General features: G+C 34.7%; 1 protein-coding gene across 1 annotated transcript in view; it reads right to left on the bottom strand.

Annotated features, from left to right (window-relative positions):
- Window positions 1-25,525, bottom strand: part of ZNF385D (zinc finger protein 385D) — a gene marked incomplete at both ends in the record, with an annotated part of 375,132 nt that overhangs the window by 51,965 nt on the left and 297,642 nt on the right. Inside the window, one exon of the mRNA XM_079538653.1 lies at window positions 3,182-3,344. Within this exon, the coding sequence (XP_079394779.1) occupies window positions 3,182-3,344 (163 nt within the window). The remainder of the gene's footprint in view (window positions 1-3,181; window positions 3,345-25,525) is intronic.

The raw sequence follows: 25,525 nt of genomic DNA, 5'->3' as shown, positions 1-25,525 counted from the left end.
ACTATCACAATGTGAGTTTCCATTTGGAATGGTCATGTTTTCTGTTTTTCTGTTCTAAACAAGCACAGATAAGCACAGGTGAAAGGAGGATATGAAATAATAGAACACGTACCAAAGTTGTCATGTGTTAAAAATGTGATCATTCATTATGTAACTGGTAATATAACCCTTTGTTTTTAATTACTTCCAAAGATTTCTCAAGTTCTAGCCTTCTAATGGTTGTAAAGGTTATGTAAGGGAGACAAAAAAGGGAAAAGAATTTTGACTTTCACGGAATAAGAAAAATGACCCCATAACTCCTGTTTTCTCCTTTACACATACAATGTAATAGTCAGGAATTATTTATTAAAGGTTTTAAGGAGTCTGCTTACATAGTGGATTGCATAGCCTCCAATAATTATTGTTTTTTTTTCTCAATCTTCATTGCACAGCACTACATAGCATTGCACAGCATTGCATAGATTTCCTGAAGGTATTTCATTTGCTGGGGCTGTTAAGTATGCGCAAAACCAGTGAAGTGAAATCCTGACCAATGTGCTGTGACTGACATGTAATTCACCACTTAACCACTGCTGTACATGATGTATTGAAGGTGATATGAACATGACCTCATCCTTGGCATTTTTGGGATCAAGTATTAGCCTTCTGCACAGAGTTCTAAAATACTGTAGGGAAAGCTTTTACTGCAAATCATCACAAGTGAAGGCAATAGAACTTATTTCCAGTTATGAATGATCAATTCATGAGATGTTTTAATTAGCTCATTATTCCCTATCAGAACATTTGTCTTTTACTGTGATCCTTGAAAATAGTGCATACAGTGCAGCATATTCTAATGCCATTCTGGCTTTTAGAAAACACTTTGCTCTTAAAAGTACTATAGAATAAACATAAAATTCAGGGAAGGAAAGAAAACCTGATTTATAAGGTGTTTTTTTTTTTTTTTAACTTGCTATATTTGGCAGAAAAATTCAGCCTTTTGGCTACCAAAATTGAATATATATATATATTTATTGTTTGTTTGTTTTAATGCTGTGGTTGCATGCTTGGTTCTGCAGAGAATAACTTGTACCAAGGATGCCAGTCACTGTGACCACCAGTCACATCAATACTGGCCTGCAACACCCATATTTCTGTTTGGATTGAATTGGCTACCTTTTTTATTTTAATGCCAATGACTGAATAAGACTTTTGCCACAAGTCACTGCTCTCAGTGTTTTGTCAAAGTCAGATTTTAGACTGTTTGACAAGTATTATTTCTTTTCCTTATAGAATGCCACTGAGGTCAGTATCACTAGTACAGAATACATATGTGTATGTGTACGTACACATATGTATACACATATTCTAATTCTAATTAATTCAAGAAGTTACACACAGTATAACTTCTTCATAAAACTGAAGAAATTCCTGCATAGGTCACTGCTTTTGTGGACAACAAGTTTTTTGCCAGTTTTTTGATGTTTTCTTATTTATGCTGATACAAATATTGATTTGTACTACTGACCTTGGATGCCAGACAGTTTATATTTCTTGTCAGGGATCTAATTCAAAGCCTGGTGGAAAGACACTGGCTGTTTTTAGGAAACCTTGAATAATCCTCTAAACTTACATAGCACAAGAAAAAAAAGCTTTTTAATAGTGCAAATCAAAGCTGAAAAATCTCTTTTTTCTCATTCTCTGAAAATAGTAATCATTTTTTGTAAACATTAACTCACTCTTTCCATACAACATTTCTCAAACTGTTATGAGACTTCAACTGCTATAAGAGGTAGCACCAGGAGAAACTTCAAAAGATATTGGTATGCTTAGAAACATCTTTTATATATATATAAATATATATATATATAAAACTTATGACATTTCCCATCTTTGATATCATTCTGCTATGCTTCATTTCTTTCATCTGAGAAGCAAAAGCACTTAGAATATTTTCAGGAATATGCATAATTGTAATAAACACAACAATATTGTAACCATTGTTCTTTAAAGCAATAATACCATTGTTATTATATCAATTTCCAAAAAAACATATGCTGTTTATAATAGATATATATGCAAGAGAGAAGGAAAGGGAGAGAGAGAGAAAGATTAAGAGAGAGAGTTATTGGTATCTTTCTACAACAAATACAACAAAAATATAACCAAAAGAATTACAGATCTGCAAGGAATTTTTTTGTTCATTTTTGCAATAATTGGTTAGTGCACAACTATTTACAGTGCAAGATGTGAATCAGAAATGGTTGGAAATGAACAGCTTCTAGCACTAGTAGAAAGTTCTTTGATTTTTCACACCTTTAACTTCTTTGTTGTTTCTGTTTTTGGCTTGTTTGGTAAAGGGGGTTTGAATATGATTAACTATTTGAACTCTTCATGAAGAGAAAAGCAGTCATACCTTGTGAGATACCAAGATACCCTTCAATGGTCTTGCAGCTTTCCTTTGAAATTTCCAGTAGAATAATATTGCATTTAAAATGCAAGCTGTTGACTTCACCGAATATTCACATAGATTTTATTTGCAAAGGAGTGCCTTTTAGCCACTCAACAATTTAAAAGATATGATTTTGTTCTGAAGACTCATTTAAGCAGAATAATTGTAATCAACAACACTTACCTGATTATGTGGAATAGAGGTTATACTGTTATTTTCCAGTTCAAAACCATGCAATAGCCACTTTAAAAAAATGCAATGTTTGGAATTTATGGAAACTAGGTTTAAGCTAACAATGCTCTAGCAAGAGGCTTCTAGAAAGAGTTAGTGCAATTTGCCGCTTTATTTGTGGTTAAAAGAAACATGCTGTAAGTAATGATTTATAGATAGGTACTGTGTTTAGGCTATGAGGGTTAGGTCAGTTGATATGTAACAGTTTAGCTGTTATAAAAAAAAATCAAAATGTAAGTACTGCACTCTATCCTAAAAGAATGACAAGCCTCTTTTCATAAAGTGAAATCAGTTGCATGGCTGTCATATTCTCACCAGCATACTAAAAGTACTAAAAGAAATCAGTACCACACAGAAAAATGGATTAAGCATGAATCAATGTGGCAAGCACATAACCAAACAGACATGGAATTAAGGAAAAAACAAAACAGAACAAAACAAAAACAAAGCAACAACAATAACAGAAAAGAAAAACAAAAAAAAACAACCAACAACCCACAACAAAGATTGTCGCTTAACCTGGTTTGTCAGAGCTGGTATTGATGGTATTGGTAGTGATGGAAGTGAAGGTAGTCTTTGCGCTGTCCTTGGTAGTAACAGATTTCTGCTTATTTTTCATGGCTTCCAGTGCTTTGAGCTTCTTGGCATGTTTAGTGCCTTTGTAGTGGGCCGCAGCCTGGCTCTACAAAGGAGAACAAAATGAACCATGCAATCAGGCTCATTTCTAAACTGGCATTCTCTGTATTAGTACAAATACAGACTACCTTTCAATAATGGGTACCATTCACATTATCCAAATGGAAAATCATATTTAGAATGATGCTTGGAAAACAATGGAAAAATTACCCAAACAACCCCTACTGGATGAATACAGTATATTTCTGTATAACGATATATTACTTCCAGACCAAAAATAAAGATGTTTTAGTCTCACATGCTTGAAACACGTATATTCATTGGTTTTTCTATCAAGAAAAATTTTGCTTTTGCATTAAAAAAAATATTTCTCAGGCAATGGGGAAGAAAGCACTTTTCACTATCCCAATTCCTATGAAAAACTAGATATTTAGCTAAAGTTTCTTTCTGTCTTTCAAAGAAGAGTTTACACTTAGCAGTGCTATCAGGAGCTTCTCAAATGGAAAGTAAAGACTGACAGTTCAGAGCAAACAAAAAAATTCCAAAAATCTCAAAGCAAAAGCTACCATGCTCAAAAAAAAAAAACAAAACAAAACATAAATCACATAAGTTATCCTTTTCAAAGCCCATCACCAAAGAGCTAACTGAATCTAAGGCAGATGTGCAATTATCTGTCTTTAATAAATAAATAAATAAGCAATTTTAGTCCACCTGCCACAAATGGTAGCATTTGAAATTCAAAGCCAGGAGCATCCAAAGGAGAAACCTTAGAAACCTTACCCAAGTCTTGTCAGAGTGCCAAATTTGTTTTGGCTACCTGACATCATTAAGCTAAAACAGATTTGAATGTGCATTGCTATTGAGATTTATGTACAATACTGAAACAATATTAATTATTCCATAATTTAATACAAAAAATCATTTAATTCATGTTGTATGTATATTTTAAGAGTAGTATTTGAAGAATAAGATTAAGTTTTAGCAAAAACACCCCAAACACTGGAACTAATAAGAATATTCAGAGCTTTTTATTTTCTCTTATATTTAAATTTTTATAAGAAAGATAGTCTTATTGTTACTAAAATAATAATTAGATAAATTCCTTATAATTTTACTGCTGAAATTCTAATTTAATTGAAAGCAACTCGTTTCTTACTTGAAGAAGTTTATTGAGAATCTCAGATAATCTTCAAAATTTAACTACCACAGAATCAAAGAAATGAAAAGCAACTAGGCTGGGTTAGCCCAAGGAGACATAAAGGTCAGTATTTTGTTTCTGAGATAAAAAAATAACAGATGCTTAGCATGAATATATAAAGTAAATGCACTTTATTGTGTAATCACAAGAGGAAAAAAACACATCACTTAGTACCTGCTAACTCAGGGATCAAAGGGATAAAATGACACAGTTGTTTCACTCACTAAACCACTTTTACTAGGTAGAGAACTGTATTTTCTGGCATCTGTTAATCATCAGACCTTTATTTAATGCTGCCTGTGCTGAATTTTGGGAATAGAGCAATTTCTAGTAAATGTAACAAGTATATATTAATTATCTCAAGATTTATGGTTTTCAGCATTCCTGAAAAGTCCTGATTCTTTCCAGAAGCCTGAGTTTTGGGAAGTTCAAGGTGGGGAGATGAGAAGTGAGAGAATTGATTTAAAACATTAACCACATATACATGTATGTGTATATACACATAAATATATGCTCTCGTTGTATATTAAGATGCATCATTCCACTTGGTTGAAATGCCAGTTTCTCTGTATCTAAAATAATGCAAGTATTTTGTATATATTGTAATTTTTTTTTTTTAAAAAAAAAAACAAATTACAATTGTAATATTGTAAATATTGTAGTAGGTACCCTTATTGAAAGAACACTGGACAGTGAAGTCATTAATTAGAAACAACTTGAACAGAAACAGCACAATCATGCACCTTTTACAATTCAGAACACATAACATCAAGACATACTGTAAGCCAAATACAAACAATCAAGAGATGTTAATTGCTGTTAAACTGAAAAACCAGTGTCAGCTTATGATGATGCATTAAAAATGACATTAAAAAGTACAGCCTTATGATGAGATTGTATCAACTATATTTATTGTTTCTAGAGTCAAATTTAATTATCAGACAGCTTCAGTTACTGAGTGTGCTTGTTTTCCCAAACTGACAGTGTCATTTTTCAAATAACAGAAAGGTAGTTAGAATATGATCCTAAATACTGGAATCTGAACACTGACTTTCGTTTGAGACACAGCTCAATTTTCTTCACAGAATTACGGGAAAAACACCCCAGATTTTTGTGTCCTGTATCCACAGAATTTACTCCAAATTCTCACAGCTACATCTCTACAAACCCCTACTCGAAGTGCTGGATGCATATGGAATAAAAAATAAAGCTTTATGTAGAAATTCATAAACATTCCTGTGTTCTGAAACATATGAACATGATTGTTCCGAAGTAGAAACACATTCCTGCTATATAGAGTTGTCCATTACTCACTTCCCAGAGAGTGTTGCCAGTTTGTGCAGCTTCTACTTAGATAAGATGTCTTTTATATTTCAAAGTTAAAATCCCCCTTCTCTGAGGGAATATGAAGCCATCTGAACTTGATAACAGCAGTTGTTAGGTTAACAGTAGTTCTGTGCAAGAAAATAATAATCCCTAAGCATTTAACCCACTCAAAATTAACGTAAACTCAACTTCTACAAATTAACTGGAATCCTAAATAAGAGTCTGTCATATTTCCTTGCAAGAGTGGGATAGGGAAAACATAATGAGTGGTGACTATAGCCTTTCACAAAGGTGAGCAGGGGGTCTCATTCTGAAACACTTCAGTACTTTAAGAAACTATATCTACTCTTGAAAAGATGTCTAAGAAGAAAGTAAAATGTATGTTACTAATTTGAATTTGAATTTGAGGACCCACTGATGCTTAACTACATTCTGAGGGCTCCAATCCTGCAAATCACATGTGGATAAAATTTGTATTACATGAATTATTTCAAACCAAGGAAATGGCAAGATGTCTAAATGGCAATTCACTTCAAAGGTTATATGTAAAGAAGTCATATACCTATTTCAGTGATACAGTTCAGTTTAAGCATCTCTTTTGCAAAGCAGAGAATTTCTTCTGCTTCTATGCACATATGATGATTTATTAGCAACCTTTCTAATCTATATGTTTTCCAGACTTCACAAATGTCAAGAATATAAAACTGTATTGACCTACATAAAAAATATATTTATTATCAATTCACAGACACATACATACCACAAAAGAATAACCACTGTATTTGCAGTTTGTATAGTTGCATAAGACAGCAGTAAGAAATAACAGCCGGTGTCAAAACTCAGCTGCATTATATTCTTTTTTGCCTAAGTGAAATTGTACTACAATTGCTATAAGGACATCATATTACTAAGCAAATTGTAATGAGTAAAGTACAATGAGAAATATATGAGATGTTTTAAAAAATCCAGAGTACTCTCTTACAATAACAGACATCACATCTATACAAAAGTCCTCAAAATAAGTTTGCCAGTCTGACTAATTTACTCCAGTGAATCATACAATTCTTACTTATATTTCTTAGGCACTGGATCAAGAAAAACATCCCACTTAATTTTGAGTGTTGAGGTACAAAAGGATTTTCAGAGAATTTTCAAATTAGCAGCACTGCATCTTCTATATTTTTAATATCCATCTAGTTCTACCTCATATCATCTTACAGATTGGTTTCCTGCCTCTTTCATTCCTTCAAGGCAGTACCTTTCTAATAAAAGCAAGCTCAAATAAATGAAAATTTTTAAAAGTGTAATTGGTACACTCCACTGATTCTTCGTTGCTTAAATTTAACCCAAGTATCTTACATTGTCATCTCAAAATATATTGTGAAAGCTGTCCATCAAGTAGATCATTATATTCCATATTTTTAGGTGGCCAATTACTACTATTAGAAAGCTCTAGACGGGGTGGAAAGTCTTTTTTGTTTGAGATTTTAGTTGCTCACATCATGTCTCTGTTTTTACCAGCCACTGGATGCTACAATCACTTCTGCTGTCACTCCCAATACAACAGAATCAATTCTGGCTAACATATTGATGTCAGGATCTCCCAGAGTAAAGCACAGACTATAGCTGCCAAACTGTTCACTGTTCAAACCAGTGTTGATACTGAGCTACCCACACAGGAAAAGCAGTGAGCCAGATGCATATGGCAAGAAGAGAGTTTCTGCTCTTTGGTGTAACAAGGGAAATTGTTTAAGAGATGCCTGTGCAACACGTTATCTTAATCATCGTGTACATGTAATCTTCTTGAAGTTGGTCTGTCAATAAATACTTTAAATATAATATGATAGATGCTCTAATCACAAAAGAAATTGATCTGAAACAAAAAGACCTTTAATTTTGAGCAGGCATCATACTGATATAAGTACTTTTTTAATGGATCCAAAGTCGCCAGGTTGACTGCCAGTCTGGCTAGTCAGTGATCAAAAAATCACAGAATTGTAGGAGTTGGAAGGGACCTCTGGAGATCATCAAGTCCAACCCCCTGCTACAGCAGGTTCCCCATAGCAGATAGCACAGGAAGGAGACCAAGCAGATCTTGGATATCTCCAGAGAAAAAGACTCCACAAACAATTTGAGCAGCTTGCTCCTCTCACTCTGACAGTAAAGAAGCTCTTCCTTGTGTTAACATGGAATTTCCTGCATTCCAGTTTCTGCCCATTGTCTCTTTCATTTTTGCACACCACCAGAGTCCGCCACCATCAACTTGACTTCCACACTTTAGGTATTTAAAAACACTGTTGAGATCCCCCTCAGCCTACTCTTCTCCAGATTGAAGAGTCCCAGGTGTCTCGCTTTTCCTCATACCTAAGATGCTCCAGGCCCTTACTCAACTTTGTCACCCTCCACAGGATTATCTCTAGAAGTTCCCTATCTTTTCTGATCTGAGGAGCCCAGAACTGGACATAGTATTCGAGATACGGTCTCACAAGAGTAGAAGGGGATGATCACTTTCCTTGACTTGCTGGCCACACTCTTTTTAATGCACCCCAGGATACCACTGTCCTTCATGGTCACAAGGGCACACTGATGGCTCATGGTCAACCTGCTGTCTACCAGGACATCCAGGTTCCTTTCTGCAGACCTCCTCTAAAGCATGTCAGGCCCTAACCTGTACTTATGAATGCAGTTATTCCCCTTTCCCTCCCCCCCCCCCCCCCAGGGGTAGGACTCTGCATTTGTTCTTATCGAACCTCCTAAGGTTCCTCTCTACCCAACTCTCCAGTCTGTCCAAGGGCAGCATAAACTTCTGTTGTATCAGCCACTCATCTCAGCTTTGTATCATCAGCAAACTTGCTCAAACTTGTTGAGAGTGGATTCTATCCTTTCATCTAAGCCATTGCAGGAGATGTTCAGCAAGACCAGACTCAGCACCAACTGGGGAATATGGCTAATTACAAGGTTCTAGCTAGATTCTGGACCACTGATTACAATTATCTGCCAGTCAGACAGTTGCCAATCCACCTCACTGTTTACTCATCTATCCACACTTTCTAAGATTCATTACATGGATACTGTGGGAGGCAGTACCAAAAGCCTTGCTGAAGTCAAGGTACACAACATCCACTTCTCTGTCCTGATCTACTCAGCTAGTGATGACATCACAGAGGGCTACTAGGTTGTTCAAGCATGATTTCCCCTTGGTGAATCCAATCCTGATAATCTGATGACATCACTGTGTTCAAATAAAGTCATACTGTGCAACTGAGACATTTCTTTACTACTATATACATGCTATATAATCAGGGCTGAATTCTACGGAACAGTGAATAAACCAGAGAAGGTTACAGAAAGTCTAGCAACCTTGAGACTCCCAACAATTAGGACCACTGTGAATATCTGATATAACAATACAAGAATTGTACAGTCTTTGGCACTGAGATGTATTTGATCTAATTAAAGATAAGTCTTCATTTGAAGATATTTTAATATTTCAAATTTACATGCCTTTCGAGGTATACTGTTTTGTTTGCCCATTGAGTACAGACAGGAAATTCACGACTACTAATGAGGCCTATTCTCACTTTCTAGAACACAGTGGAACTTCGTAGAATTCAGAGCTTTGCAGATTCTCCCTACAAGAGACAAGAAAGCCAAGCACCTATGCAAGCCTTTGCAGAATAAACGATTAAGTAAAGATATGTAATGTAATTCTTTAAGGTGATGTCAGTACAATGACATGTTCTATATTGAACAAGAAGAGTGCTCTGATGCCTACCTGATATGTGCAAACTGAATCTGCAGTCAATTATAATACAGATAAATGTTGCCTGTCATCATTTCTTCTTTCTGCTAAGCTTACCTTTATCTTCTGAATTGTGTCATTTCAAATTTTTTGCACTCTATTATCTACATCAGTCTGTAATACGAAGCCACAGACTTAATTACGTTATGAACTAAGATTTAACCATGGTATGAAACACCAAGGATGTTCACTCTTTGTGATATGCTTTGAGAATATGGTTTTGCACCATAAACATTCACTGATCAATTTGCCTCTCTTCCTATAGCCAAATATACACTGATAGAGCAAGTATTGAAAAGGACATTGATGTAGGAAAAAAAACCACAAAACAGTCCTCCATTACCATGGCAGAGGAAAATAAATGTTAATTCCCAAGAACTTAATTTTATCTCTTTATGGAAAAAAAGAAAACAAAACAAAAAAAAAAAAAAAAAAAAAAAAAATCAACCAAACAAAAACAACAGAAAACCCCTATTCTCTCTTTTATTTTGTAAGGCATTATTTTAATACATCCTTGAATGCACGTTGACACTCAAGGATCAGAGAAGATGGGAGCTTACTGAGCGCACTAGCTCCTTCACATTAACAAAGCTGTTCCATCTCAATCTGCTTGGTCTCTTCTCAGTAATGGTGTGAGACCACTCCTGACAATACTCCGCATCATATTTTAACATCAAATAAAAAAAAATCAAACATTCTCAATTTTGAAAGGAAAACCTTATTTATCTTGGTCAAATACAAGAAATCAAAATTCCCTACTTAATATCCCTTGTCTCATAGTACTCTAGCAGACCATGCATGCTGTAGAATGCTACTATCTAGGCAAGGTACAAAAGACTGCATAGATACAAGACACTTCTCAATTCATGGAACATATACAACAGAACATGTACAAAATCATAATTATAAAGGGAAGGCTGCTCAAGTAATGAATTCCCTTCTATGTCCTGTTTCTTTTAAGGACAACAGTATTTGGTCATGCGGCTCAATAAAAGTTCATCTCAAGTTGAAGCTTAATAAAATTATTAGTTGCTTTACCATCTATTCTGTTCTTATTGCTAAGAAAGATAAAGTTTAGACTCATTTTTTAGCATGGCTTTCAAGTTCTTGTCCATGGAAGTTCCTATATGCTGATTTTCATATTAGTAATAGTTGCTTTTGGAGGAGATTTTTTGATGGGGAGATGAAAAAAAAGCTCTTTTGAAAACTAGTCTTAACTATTAATCAATGAAATTAACATTTAATCTGATCTTTATTACTTGGAAGACATTTAAGAACCATTTATTTTCAACATGGTAAATCTTGTAGGGAGAGTTTCAAGACAATATTGAACTTGTTTGATTTTTTTATTCAGATTAACCAGATGATTGATTAATTTTAGAATGAAGAAGATGAGTAGTCTATATATACACCACTTTGAGTTATTCAAGATAAAATAAACAAGATATTTATTCAGCTCAGTAAATATAATGTGAATGTTTCCAATTCTAAATCTGGAACTAACATACTCAGAACTGAGAACTTGATCAAATGATGTATACCAAAATAATTTTGTAGAAATTTACCCCACCTTACCTCCCTTAGCAGTAGACACTTGCACATTTTACTCACTGTGTTAATTAAAACCTTTTGAATGTTATGGTGATAGCAGAAATCCTAAAATTAGAAGTTGACATAAAATGCACCTATGAAACAACAAAGAAAGTAATATACCATGATATAATATGTTTGCAATTTACTTAATGATGAATTTAATAATGTAAATTTAACTCAGTATTCAGGTTATACACAAATGATATTCATCTAAAGACAGCAGATGCTGTTGGATTTAAAATAACTACTTCAAAGCAATTTTCTTAATAGCATTGAAAAGTTCAGTCTTTAAGAGAAGTAACAGTGATGGATACATAACCAACACCCTTATGACTCTGTTTGTCACAATTCACAATAGTTAATGGGAGTCAAGACTGTAGATATACCCTTACCTGCCCTCAGTTCATTTAGAAATCTTACACTGAATGGGCATAAAACACTTTTCCCGCATTCAGTTGGTGAACCATTAACTAAAGAAATTTGAGCAGTGGATTTAGCATAACTTCTTTAAATGTTTTCACCTGTTTTCTGTTATCAACCACTTTTGAATGCTTATTGTCAGAATAGTAATCTCATTGAATTCTGAGTTTCAGATTTTTTTGACTGAATTAAAACTTCAGAGAATAGAGATAAACAAGATAAAAGTACTAGAAGAGATTTTACAAAGGGTAGGAAAAATGTAAAAGTGCATATTTAAATTCCCATTAATTTGGTACCATTTGAATTTTATATTTGAAATTATCAACAAGCTAATACAGCCTGCATGTATAAAATCACTAAAGAGTACATGGAGATATTTTCACTGTGTTCTTAATATACAGTCTTCATACTGTTAGTGAAATTACTCGTTTCAGTAGTATAGTTCATAGAAGTTTTCCAAAATTCAAAGTTGTTTTCAGAAAAAATGTTGATTCAACTTTGTTTCTTTTTCTTCTCAAATATAGTTAATTTTTAATTTTATATTTTAATATTCCTTGAATCCTTTAGATCAGCCTCTACACATAAGAAGAAAGTAAAAACCAGGCAAGAATCATTCCAGCACTGTTTTATTTGGACATGGCTGTAGTTAGGTGCTCTCCAGGTCCAATCTCCATCCTGCTTGCAGAAGGCAATAAGATACATCAAATATGTGAAGTTGCCCACTGTGAGATCTCATCACAGCTACACAGAGATTGATACTTTACGATAGGAACTAAGACTGAAATTTGTACAGATTCTTCAATTCTCTAATTCCAAAGGGAAGCCAAGCTTCTCAGGTTTAAGGAACTCCAAGAAGAGGCAATCTGTTTTCTTACAATAAATCTCAATCTACTAGTTCCTAGCTCATTTTGACCAATGTTAGATCTATGAAAGGACCTGCACAGTAGTTTACTCAAAAAATCCTACTTCAGGGTTATTCACAGGACATCTCTTTGGGAGGAAATACGCATTACATAAAAAAGAGAAAAAGGAAAGAAAAAAAATGAAAGAATGAAAGAATGAGTACCACGCAGTACTAAGAGAAAGTTAATGTGTCTACCCCAGGCTATACATAATTATTTCTGGGAGAATTCATTTTCTGTAAAAAGCTGTAGAGATTGGATGGGGTCCTGGGCAAGCTGGTTTAGTGTTAAGTGGGGAGGTTGGTGGCCCTGCCTGTGGCAGGGGGGTTGAAGATTCATGATCCTTGATGTCCCTTCCAACCTGGGCCATTCTGTGATTCAAAGATTCCTGAATCTTGTGAATAAAATGAAAATAAGGATCTTTAATTTGATCACAAATAATGCACTGAGATTATTGAAAGCTCTAAGGCTTATACCTGTGATGTCTCACTGCTCTTAATTCTCAGTATGCCTTGCAAAACCTCAAACTTAACATGATAGAGTTAAACTTAACAAACTTAGCAAGATAGATCCTCTTAAAAACCTCCTGCTAACTGGTACAAAACTCTCACAAATCTGGTTTCCTGCACTGGTCGATTTCTATGCTAGTGTTGTACATGAAGCATATGTACAGTTTGACAGTGATGTGGGGAAAACAAACTTCAAGATACTTTCTAGATTTTTGCTATCATCACTTAGTAAAGGTGAAGCAGCAATATGGGAGAGATGTAATTTTTACATTCATACTCTTATGACTTTTAAAACTGAATCTTAAAAACAAATTATTTGATATATTGTATTTAACATTGCTATTTAATTGCACAAACCAGTGCTTTTTCCCATGAGTATGTATTAACAATTTACTTTTTGCAGACAAGTGCACAGATATGATTAGCTTTTGCAGATTGCTCCTTATTCTGTTACTGGTAACTAATTTTTATATTATTGCAGTGTAAACAGATGCTATTTTCCACTACATATTCAGCAGTAATGAGCTAATTCAATGCGTTAAAAACAACAAAAGATCTTAAAGAATAAGCTATTTACTTCAATAGCCCAAGCTCCGTTGAAATCTATGTTGAAATCAACCATGATAGGAAGTTAACAAATTACTCAAGAAGCTTTGCTGCAAAAGAATAACTTTGTTTAGTTCATTCATGCAAATACAGAACATGTTCTTTCACCCTCTCTACATGCATATTATTGATTCTAGCCTGTTGATTTGGAAGCTATTTTTTCATCTTCACTAATACAGTTCATTGCTTTTCTCATAAAGAAAGGACATTTGGGCAAATCTTTGCAGCAGCTTTACAACTGCATCAGTATTCACTTCTAAGAATTCATTAAACACCAAGATCTACAAACTATGAACCATTGACTTTCATTGCCCTTTGGACCTTGTAAGGACCTTGTTGCCGAGAGAAAATTAAAAAAAAAAAATCAAGCATGTTAAGTCAGATTGTGTGAGTGAAGCCCTAGCTACATTTCAGTTGGCAAGTATTTTGACATTTATTTCACTTTGAACTGGTGACTGAAAGCAACTGTGATGTCCCACATGGATCATTTTATCCTAATGAAAAAAAATTTAAAGATTTTAAATCTAAGCCGTGAAAACAAAATGTATAGCATCACAGAAACACATCAGTTGAACAAGCAAAAGTCATGCTTTCACCACAAAAAAACTTACATTCAACTTTGAATATGCTTCTTTATCACTTTTGCTATAGTAGCATTTGGGTAGGCAGATCTATATCACCTAGGTTGGTGCTATGTACTGATATCCTGCTTCTATTTTTTTGTCACGCATAAATACAGCCTACAAAACAGTGACAAAATGAGAAGTTGAGAATATCCAAAACAACTTAACTGAAATGGAGATAACTTGTTTTCTTTCTCTGCACATTCTCTGTCAGTTCTGTCTGATTCTGCTAGAGACAACCACACTGATTGATCCACATAGGAATATTTTTCTGCTTCTTTTGCATTAAAACAAAAAGTGTTTGTGAAAATTATGTATATATATGCATGGCTGTACACAGATCGCAAGACACTGTCATCTCACCAAAAACATTATACTAGAAGGCTTCCATTATGCTAGAAGGTTTCCAATGCTGAGTACTCTTGATAAATACACATATGTCCTGCAGACATCCAGCTATAAAGTTAACAAAGACTCTCACATTTTTGTTAAAGAGATATAATCTGTTGCCCTGCTTTTTTAACCGGGTTGCAAATAATCAGTGCCGCAGTTTATGGACAGTTATAAAGCCACAAAATATATCAGCTAAACTATATAATAGTATCTAGGTAGTAAAACATCAGAAAAAAAGCAGATAACACTTAGAACTCTCACTCTAGGCTGAATCTGTATGACTGTCTTTCTATTTTAGAGTAATTTCCTATTTGTAATCCTGCACCTAAAATCATAGAATTATAGAGTCATTAAGGTTGCAAAAAACCTCTATCATCTAATCCAGCCATCAGTCCATCACCACCATGCCCATTAGTCATGTCCCTCAGTGCCACATCTATACATTACTTGAACACCTACAGGGATGGTGACTCAATCACCTCTCTGGGCAGCCATTCCAGTGCCTGAACACTCTATCAAAGAATTTTTTTTTTTTCCAAATATCAAACCTGAACCTCTCCTGGCATAACTTAAGGCCATTCCCTCTCATCTTACCACTGGTGACATGGGAGAAGAAGCCAACCTCAACCTTTCCTCAATGTTTTCCTTGTAGTGAAGGGCCAAACTAAACACAACACTCAAGGTGCAGCCTCACTGGTGCCAAGTACAGAGGAAGATCATCTCCCTGTTCCTGCAGACTGTGTTAATTCTGACAGAAGCCAGGCTGCCACTGGCCTTCTTGGCCACCTGAGCATATTGCTGGCTTGTGTTCAGCTGGTAGTGCACTCATACCCCTAGATTCTTTTTCTCTATGCAGTTTTTCAGCTCCTCAGCCCCAAGCCTATAGCAATGCATGGGATTGTTTTGATCAAAAAGCAGTACCCAGAACTACATCTTGACTAAGCTCATAGTTGGTCTCAGCACGCTAATCCAGCCTATCCAGATTACTCCATAGATCCAACACAAAATATATAAAGTCCTTCCTGTAATGTAATAAAAATATATAGAATAATTCAATTCATCTCTCAAAAAATAATAGCTATTCCAACATAAATAAACCTTAGACAAAAAAAAAAACCCAAAAATATTACCTTGTAAGAATATTACCATTGCTGGTTCAAGCAGTAGATATGAAATAGCAAAAGCAGGTATTAAATATTGTGTTTGTAAAAACAACTATTTGCTATTGTCTACTGGATCACGATAAATTTTACCAGTGGGTCACATAAGTCTGCCTGAGACAAGAGAGGAACTATTAAAATTTCAGGGCATTTTCCTGGCTCTCAGAGTTCAGGATGGCCCTGGTAGCTGGAATTGTATTGCACCTGGACCTACACATGCTATTGTCCTCAGAATCTCATGAACAACCCACTTTCAACTCTGACTGACGTGCCCTTGTGTATCGCTTACTCTGCCTTCAAAGCAAAAAGGAGAAATGGTCACCTCTTAAAGAGATTTACTGAGTAATAAGAATTTCGAGCCATACAGCACCATACAGCCATACTCACAACTTAACTCCAAAGAAGAAGTGAGATTACAATCTCAGGTACCATGAAAGGCTCTACTGATGAGGACCCTTCAAAAAGTCACACCCTCCAAACAAGATCACTAAGGCAGACAAGGCAGATGCGTGAATGATATGCACAATGTGTGACATCTGACAACTTGTAGCACTGTCACATTTACAGAGGAACAGAACATGCAGGTGAAGCTCAGGACAGCTGGCTTTAACACCAAGGGTCCTACCAAGTCCAGATAAGATTTAAGTTCAAATTCTTTCCAACACTTTCTCATTATAGAGGGTTTAATCTTTAATTCAGTGCTTCTTCAATTTCACTTTACAGATGTAATTTCAGCTTCACTGTTTTTGCCCATCAGTCTCTGAAAAAAATAAACCGTACTGCATTCCAAATACAAACTAGTTATTTACTTCGAGCTCAGTTTTAAGCACCTTCAGGCTTATACACGGTAAATCAAATTGGCTTCCTCTGGCAGACAGCTGGCCAGAAGTACAAGAGGTTTCAAGCTAAACCGAAGAGTTATTTTAGTTTGAATATGGTAGCAGGATGATGAGACTTATGCTAAAGAACAGATTAAATGTACAGTCAAAGTATTTATTTGGTCGAGCATGAACATGTTTTCAGTCAGCCAAATGTAAGTCTATGACTTCTGCAGGTTTGAGTATCTGGGTCCAAAGCCCCCTGATGTTTTATAGGAGAAACACTCTATCAGACAGACCACAGCATTGGCCCTGCTAGTCTTTTGATTTCACAGCTTATTACTGCAGGAGCCAGCAACAGAATTTATTGTCTATGGGAATCTTTGTTCCAGCTGTGCACAAACCTTTAATAAGATATTAAATGCTGAGATCTACAGGCTAAACTAGGCAGGAATTTGAACACCAGAGTAATGACATAGGCAGCCTCCACCTTCAAAAGAGTTAGCCATGTTTTGTTTTTTTTAATGCCCTTCTGTCCTGCCCTGAAGCACTATCCAGCATGGGTGCTGACACAGTCCTTTCTCCTTATCCCCATTTAAACCAATCAAATCTCTAAAAAGTGGTGGAGTCTCTTTCTTTTCATTAAACAAACAGAAATGAACAAACAAGCCCACAGAAAAGGATTCAGGGGTTCTGGTGGACAAATAAGCTTGGCATGAGTCAATGAGTACTTGCAGTGGGAAGGCCAACTGTATCCTGGGCTGCATCAAAAGAAGAGTTGCCAGCAGGGACAGGGAGTTGATTGTCCCCCTGTAGTCAGATCTTGTGAGGACCCATTCAGGCCAGGGTTCCCAGCACAAGAAAGATGTGGAGCTATTGGAATGGATCTAATAGGATGATCAGAGAGCCAAAGCACCTCTACTATGAAGAAAGAAAGGAATTTTAGGAAATGACTTCAGATTTGATGTTTATGATAAAATCACCATCCTACTGATCATTTGTGGTGCTGATAAAAGAGAATTATGCTGCTCCTCATCCAGAAGGTTTCAAGGGCCATCCCATCACTCACCACCTGGAAAAGTGTTTGAAAATGCAGTGAAACACTAATGGTCTATGTCTTGTCCTACAAACAATTCATGCTTCTATAATTCATGTTTCTATTTTCTGAAATGTGATGAGCCCCTGTTAGCATCCCAACCAAGTAAATTCCTGGCTTTTTACTTACAGTCCAAATCCATCCTTTTTTTATATTTAAGCTCTCCATTTAAAATGTATGTTTAATAATTGGTGGAACCCCTTTTAGTAGAAAAATAGGAGTTATGCCTACAAAACCAACAGATTGTTGTAACAGTAACAACAAATGGTTTCAAGCTATGAATTAAAATTCATAATCCAATTGCTGTAAGTGTCTATATTCCTCACTATGAATCAGTTTCTTAGCACTTTGTTACCTGTTTCATGTCAGGAGCAGCAACAGTGAATTGCCAAAGTAATTTTATAATAATATGGCAGTGAGGAGGTGAAAAAATGGAGAATAGCACATTGAGTGGAAAAGTAAATGGATATTTTTAGTCTTTGTGTTCTTCTTCAAGTAATATTCAAATCAGCATATTTTTCATATATGTATGTTTTCTGAGAGAGAAAATATGCAATATATGTTATTTTAAAAAATCTAAATTTAAAGCAACGACCCATTTAAACTATTCTACAAATGCTTCCATCTTTATTCCTTACCACAAATATCAGAAAAGAGCTAATTGATAGACTACAGCCATCTTTGTTTTTATGTAGTTGTAAGTAGTATGGAGAGGAAAAAAATATTAATTGAGTGACTTTAGAGAAGGTTTGAATCCTAAGATGCACCAACTAGAGGATGTCCAATAAAAAAATTCCTCTTCCCATTCACAAAAAAAGCCTTATGCTGGCCAGACTAACATATTTCAGGAGTCTGCCCTCAAGCCTTTCCACTCCTCTGGACTTGGATACATTTTTCAGGACTTCGTCCATCTATTTTAATTCAACCAATATCTTCATGATCATTGAGTTTGAGCTCCTAGATAAGTCCATTTCAATCCTACTATAGACTGTCACATTTCTCAAGTCACTTTTTTTGTCCCTGTACATACCATCATATCTCAGATTTTAATAATGAACTATGACATTCAGTTTCATTTATTTCTATGTAGCAATCTCCTATTCTGCATCATCACACTTGCTTTTCAATACTGTTTATTTTTGTCTCTTCTCTTTCTCCCTCTCATGACTTAGAGCAATTCACCTACTGCAGTAAACTATTGCATAAACTGGTAATGTTGAAAATGTACTTAGACAGTTTTTCCAGTTTTACGTCAAATGTTCTCAGATGTTGTCAAAAATAAGATGGCAAAACGTTTCTCCTTCAAGAAAACTCTTAAAAATGAATTTCAGAAAGTATTTTTCCATTTATTCGTTCACTCTGCTTCTTTCCTTACCTTATATTCTTACCTCTTTTCTGATTTATTAGAAAATAAGCTCTCCAAAGAAAAAAATCGAATCCTACACATTAGTAAAGCAGTGTATGTTGCACAGATATTTAGCTGTAGGTTCCTTGTGTAAACAAGCCATAGTATTCTCCAAGTTCTAAGTAGATTACTGATTAAAATATAACACCTCAATTTTTAAAATAATTATTGCAGAATAATTCAGGCTATTCCAATAACATAATTACCAGGCTATGATTTCCAAAGTGTTTTGTGGTTAATATTTATCTGTGTATATCAATAAGCACTCAACAAGAAATGCAAACAAAAATTCCGAGCCTATTTTCTCTTGAGACATGGTTTTCCTTTCTTAGTGAAGTAGTATGGATTGATGCCTATAAGTAAACATCCATCACTGCCACAGTGAATATTCATCTTAAAATAAGTTTACACGTGACGGAAAAATCAGTTAATAAGAGCAAACATGCCTACTTTTCTTAATGCTAACTTTTAAAAAATATCAATTTACCCTCAGTTACTTTCAGTCATTTGCTTTTGCGTTAACAGAGATAATAAAGTAAGTTCAGGATTTTCTGTCATAGTTAGGCAAGATCCTTTCAGGCTGTAAGTGCTGTCAATTCAAAGTCTGTGCAGCATCTGCATAAGTTGCACAAAATTCAGCTTCCCAACACCAGAAACTATACTTTTTTTTTTTTTTTTTTTTTTAAATATCTCTAAACAACAAGCACATCCACACACATCAGTGAAAAATCAGTAAAATCCCTGCATTGATTTTCTCCCATCATTTGACTCCAAGTCACATTTCTAACCTATTTATCCTAGACAATGCTGTAACAGAAGCATGAAATGCATATCTTCCAGTCCACAGAAATTCCTCTTACTTTATAATTCTTCATATTAGTACAAAACATGCACAATTTAAAAAAAAAATCAGATCTTTTATAGAAAGATTTTGTAGCTTGGGTTGAAAGACTCTTTACTTATACAAACACAATTATCCCTGCAAGACAGAAATGAATATGTGGTGATCATTGCCACAGCTCAATTTTGTCAAAGAGGGAGTACCAGACCTTTTATTTTCTTGATGCAGTCCTCATTCCTTGTCAACTCTGCTGCTGAATGTCATTGCATCTACTCCTTCTCCAAAATGTCTGTTCTCTCCTTACTTCTTGCCAGTTGTTTTGGCAGTAGCAACTCTAACAGCACTAGGACAGCTAGTAAGCCTACAAAGATTGAAGGCATTTCTCTGAATCACATGTCACTTTGGCTCACCTTGCTAGTAAGGCTGTCTCAGTAATAAAGACATGGGACTCACACTCAGAAGAATAGCCAAAATGATGCTGTGCCGTTTATAGTGTATTTCACTGAAAATTCTTGCATACTTTTGCTACATGATGTAAACTGAATTTCTTAGTGTTATGTGAAGTTTCATTCTGAAGGCTTTTTCAGGCTCTAAAGAAATATGAAGTAGTCATGCAATTTTAGAAAATAATAGTTCTTAGGCACTGTAATTACCTACAATAAAACACAATTAAACGCAGTACGATTTTTAATTCCACCAATGCCCAAGGTGTTAATTGCATACTGTGTTTTCCAGCATCCAGATATTATTGCTCACTTACTGCTGCTTCTAGGAATATGCTCATCTTAGAAATTGACTTTATTTTTGCTATTTATTACTAAGAAAACTCTGGTATGAAAATCATGTTAGAGAAGGAATTGACAAGTAGTGACAGGTGCCTACTGGCAGGCTATTTGACTAGAACTGCACTAATGAAGTTCCACCTAACATCTCTATTCATTAACAAAAGAAATTTTTCTGTTATGTCATTACAATAACAAATGATGAGCATCTTTGAAAAGGTAAACTGATGCACTCTGTTAAATTGATAAAAAACCTTCAATATACTTATATTAGTTACTAAACCATAAAAATAAACAAAATGTCAATATAGAGGAGCTACTACTGTACAAGTGATTAAAGTCTGTATTTGGCAAACAAGGTATTCAGGCAGACAGAGGATAAAGAATGAACTTGTTTGAGTGATTCCAATGGCAATTAGTGTTATTATCATCAGAATACACAAAATAAAACTTCTTTGCAAACATGCCACAGGCTTGCTGTTGTTTTTTTGTTTGTTTGTTTGTTCACTGTATTTATCATAGGCCTATTAAATTGTGACATTTGGACATGCTTGCATCACTGTGTAGACTGAGGTAAGAGATAATAGTATTGAAGTGTCTGCATCTGATGAAAACACTTCCTATTGGCATAGTGCAACATAAAAAATTATATATCACTGTCCAGAAAATGGCCAATAGGAATAAGAAAATGATCAACTCCTAATTAAATCTTTTACATATAAATGCAATTGCTAATCAAATTTATATACTCCATACTCTTATGCTCTGTCTTTTTCATTTGCACTTTGTCCTATAGATTCTGAAGCAGATTTATAGGCTTCTTATATACTGTTGTGATTTCTTCTGTCTTTATTTTTAGGAAAATATGCTAAAAATAAAAAGAAGTGACTGTGGTTCAAGTAAACTACATCTCGTTATTCTGATAGCTATTTTAAAGTCATATTTAAGCTCTCTGCAAAATATATTTTCTCTAGATGAACTTACACTTGTGACAGCTCACATTTTTATTAAAAGGAAGCAAATACGCTTGAATGCATTAAGTGACAGAAGTGTGTTTTTTTCAGTACAATCACAACAATATAAACCATACTTCCTTTAAAGAAAGGAAAGATGCCTTTAATTTTTAGTAATTCCCTTGCTGTGAAGTTTGTTTAACAAACAGTGCAAATAAATTGAATTCTAAAAATAACTATAATCCTAGCTAAGTAGTATATCATTAGACAACAAAACAGCGTTTTTCCAGAAATTCTGGGCTAAAGTATACTATGTTCCTCCTAATACTGCATAACCATTTAATTTCTAATTTATATAGTAATAATTACCATAATATTTGTACAATGAATGAAAAGTTAAAATTCAAAATGTTATTTGAAACAGAAAAGCAGGGAAATATCAACAGAATTTATTATTTTTGTCAAGAAGTAGTAAAATCAAAGCAAGCACTGACAATTGCAACAATATTTTAAATGCAAATTAAAATACCTCAGATAAAAGGCTAGAAGGCAAGCGATTCTCCCATCGAGGGATGATTTTCACTTGTCTCTAGGTATAACATTATGTGCACTGATGGGCTGATCAACAGAACAGAACTTCTCCCCATCTGTAATCAAGAGTGATTGATGGTTGGGACAAAAAAGTTGATTATCATGACAAGTCCACTGATGCAGAGAAAATAGGCTTTGCTCGGAAAGGATGAAACCTGTTCGGAGAATACCTTCTAAAATCTTTATAAAAGATAAAAAGAAACATTTATGCCCATCCAAAAACAACTACCATAAATGAATTTGGTAAATTCACTATGTATGTATATCTACGTTGTTCCACCACGACATGATCTATATAAATCTCAAACAGAGTAAAACTTTTTATTTTTAAAATCATAATTTTAGATCAACTCATCAGACGATTACATATAAAAAAAGTAGCTGTATGCTTTACCAGTAAAGCACTTCCTCTGATTCAATACATGTTTTAAATTCATAGTAAGGATTTTAAAGGCCATGGGGAAGTTCAGTATAAGTGCCATACTGGATTCTTTCCTGAAAAGAAGTCAGTCCCCTTTAGCCATATTAAACCTTTAAAGGCTTCATTTTTAATTGAGATTAAAAAAATGCATGAGTAGGGGCAATACACGCTCGAAGGTACAGTTCAAAAGTGTTCTTTTCTACTCCAATATAAAGCTTTTAAAAGCAGATATTGGGTTGTGCTTCCACTCATTCATTGGATCGGACTCTCAGCTGTTAGCTGAGGTATGAATAAGCACATAGAATAGGAATATCTCCAGAGACTGTAAACGACATGTGAAGAGTGATAAAAGAAACAAGAAGTTGAAAAAGTCAGGCCTGTAGTTTCTGAAGTGGAATTTGTTCACATCAGGGGCCATTATGTTTAAAGGTATTGTGACAAAATGAAATATTTTCGCTACAAGAGTTGGCTGCACAGATACATAAAGAAGACTGTACTGAAGCTATTCCAGGGCATGCAATTTTACTGACAACAAAGAAAAAAAATCTCCAGAATTAGTCTATTATTTAAAAATATTTTACCACTCTTGGAAGAGTACAAAAAACAAAAGACGGGAAAAAAACATTTTGCTGATATGTTCAGAATTATTTAATAATTTTATAGAGTAAAAAAACAACAAACAAACAAAAACAACAACAAAAAACAAAACAAAACAACAACAACAAAAAAAAAAAAAACAAAAATCCTCACATTTCAGTTATCTCATTTTGGTGGAGATCATTCCACATCACAAAAAAATTGCACATTTTCTCACTATAGATTTTGACATATAACCTTGTCTGCTCCTTTCTCTCTCCTGTCCTTACCAGTGCCTAATAAAGTGAGCAGAGCAATTTCTCAAAGAATCATTGATAGGTGAATGAAAACAAAATATTTTGTCATTTTTACTGTTAAAGTTTTTCGCACCTATTATTAATAACCAAGAATCTCAGATGCTCAACTGTATAAATTTTTAGCCTGTTTAAATAAACCTGTAAGCAAGAAATTAGAACAGACCAAACAAAGCTAGGTGAAGATGGTTCAGAAGAGAGTGTACAACCTATCTTTCCTTCTTGGTAAACGGCTTTCTTATAGAAAGAGGTTTCTGTAAAGAATTCCCATTACAGTTGTTTTTAAATTTAAGGTGTATTAAAGTTAACTGATTTATTTCACATTTGGACTGAGGAAGATGACATGAAAAAATATTTTAAATACAAATGTGTATGGCAATAAGAGATAAAGCTGAGGTTTCTCTCCTTGCAGCTGAAATGGGCAGTCTTTTGTATGAGTGGAGCACATGAGAAAATTGAAAGAGACAAAGAGCATTTTAGCACTTTTATACGTTTGTCTGTCTGTTCTAATTTCCTCATTTACATAATGGTATTTTTCAATTTATAGTTGAAAATATTTCAATATGCTTCCCAATGGTGTTATGTGAAGCTCATTCACATGGAGACCCCCTCATTTTTCAGCAGGCATGAAATCTTTCTGTTGCTAGTGTAAATCAGACAATGTAGCTACAGAGCCCAATTAAAAAAAATAATCACTAGTAACATATGTATTATTTGCCTGCAACTCATCTTAGAATCTACATACACGATTATGACATCAAAAGCAGATTTTGGAAAATCTAGGATCAAATATATCATTTTTGCTCTTCCTCCCCTCCTCCCATCTCCCCTCAATACTTGTTTTTCAGATATATTCTGATATCCTAATTTAATCATTTCTTAGGAAAGGAAAGCTTCTGACAGTAACACGCATGGATGTGTTTGTTCAAACAATTTTTCTCTTAAGTTCTCTCACTGCTACTCTTTGCAGTTCTAAAATCATCTAAGCCCAAGCGTAAGTTAAAAGTTGGCCCCAAAGGGCAAATATTAACTTCAGTGCTAGAAGCAGAAACCTTCTAAACCAGTTTGTCAGAACACAGTCAGAGCACCGGTCATTAGTCTTTTGCAAATTATTAAGAGGACAATCAAAGAGAGCTGTTACCTATTTATTTAAGGAACATTTCTTGCAAACTCAAATAATTTCCAAGAGATGTCAGATTTTATACACAACTGATTTATTTTACCAAAGCAAGTGATTGCTTTGAAAATGAAATAACCTGGAAGGATGAGCAGAGGTAAAGATAGAGATTTGACAAAACTGAATAAAAAACAGTATAAAGTGATGGGTCTGCATCATCATTAAGTCCTAACACAGCAATAGCTTCTCATCAACTGAACGATTTATCCTCTCCAGGATCATGTTCCTATAATGACTGATGTGCAGCTGGCATAGATATTGGACATTTCTCAATACCCTGTGCTTGTGGAGGGACATGGGAACTGTAAACATAACATTGCTTTTTTCATGAATTTAGAGATTTCCCTTTCAACTACCACTGCTAAATGTGACTGGAGAGTGAATTTTGGAAGAAAAGCGTATCTTGTAGTATGAACATAGTGGATGCGAAGTGACTCCATCTCTTCCCATCAGCACCAATCAGCTAACATTCATAGATCAGAGCATATTTTGTAGGTTTATTTAAAAGACTGATAACTTAAAACTATTCTTTCTATCCTGAGGCAATACTCTGGGGGCTAGATACCTGTGCACTGGTCCATGTTCTGCAGAAACAGAGAGATTTCTTACACAGAAAAAATTGCTTTCATTACAAAAGAGGAGACAGGTACCAGGATTAGTGGAGAATTTGTGCTGAAAGCTCTGTAGTTTGTGGAATACTGAATGAGTATTCACAGTGCAT

Source organism: Tetrao urogallus, assembly GCF_951394365.1.
Source record: "Tetrao urogallus genome assembly, chromosome: 7".
Lineage (NCBI taxonomy): Eukaryota > Metazoa > Chordata > Aves > Galliformes > Phasianidae > Tetrao > Tetrao urogallus.
The sequence above is the reverse complement of the archived record's forward strand: the minus strand, read 5'-3'. Positions and strand labels throughout refer to the sequence as shown.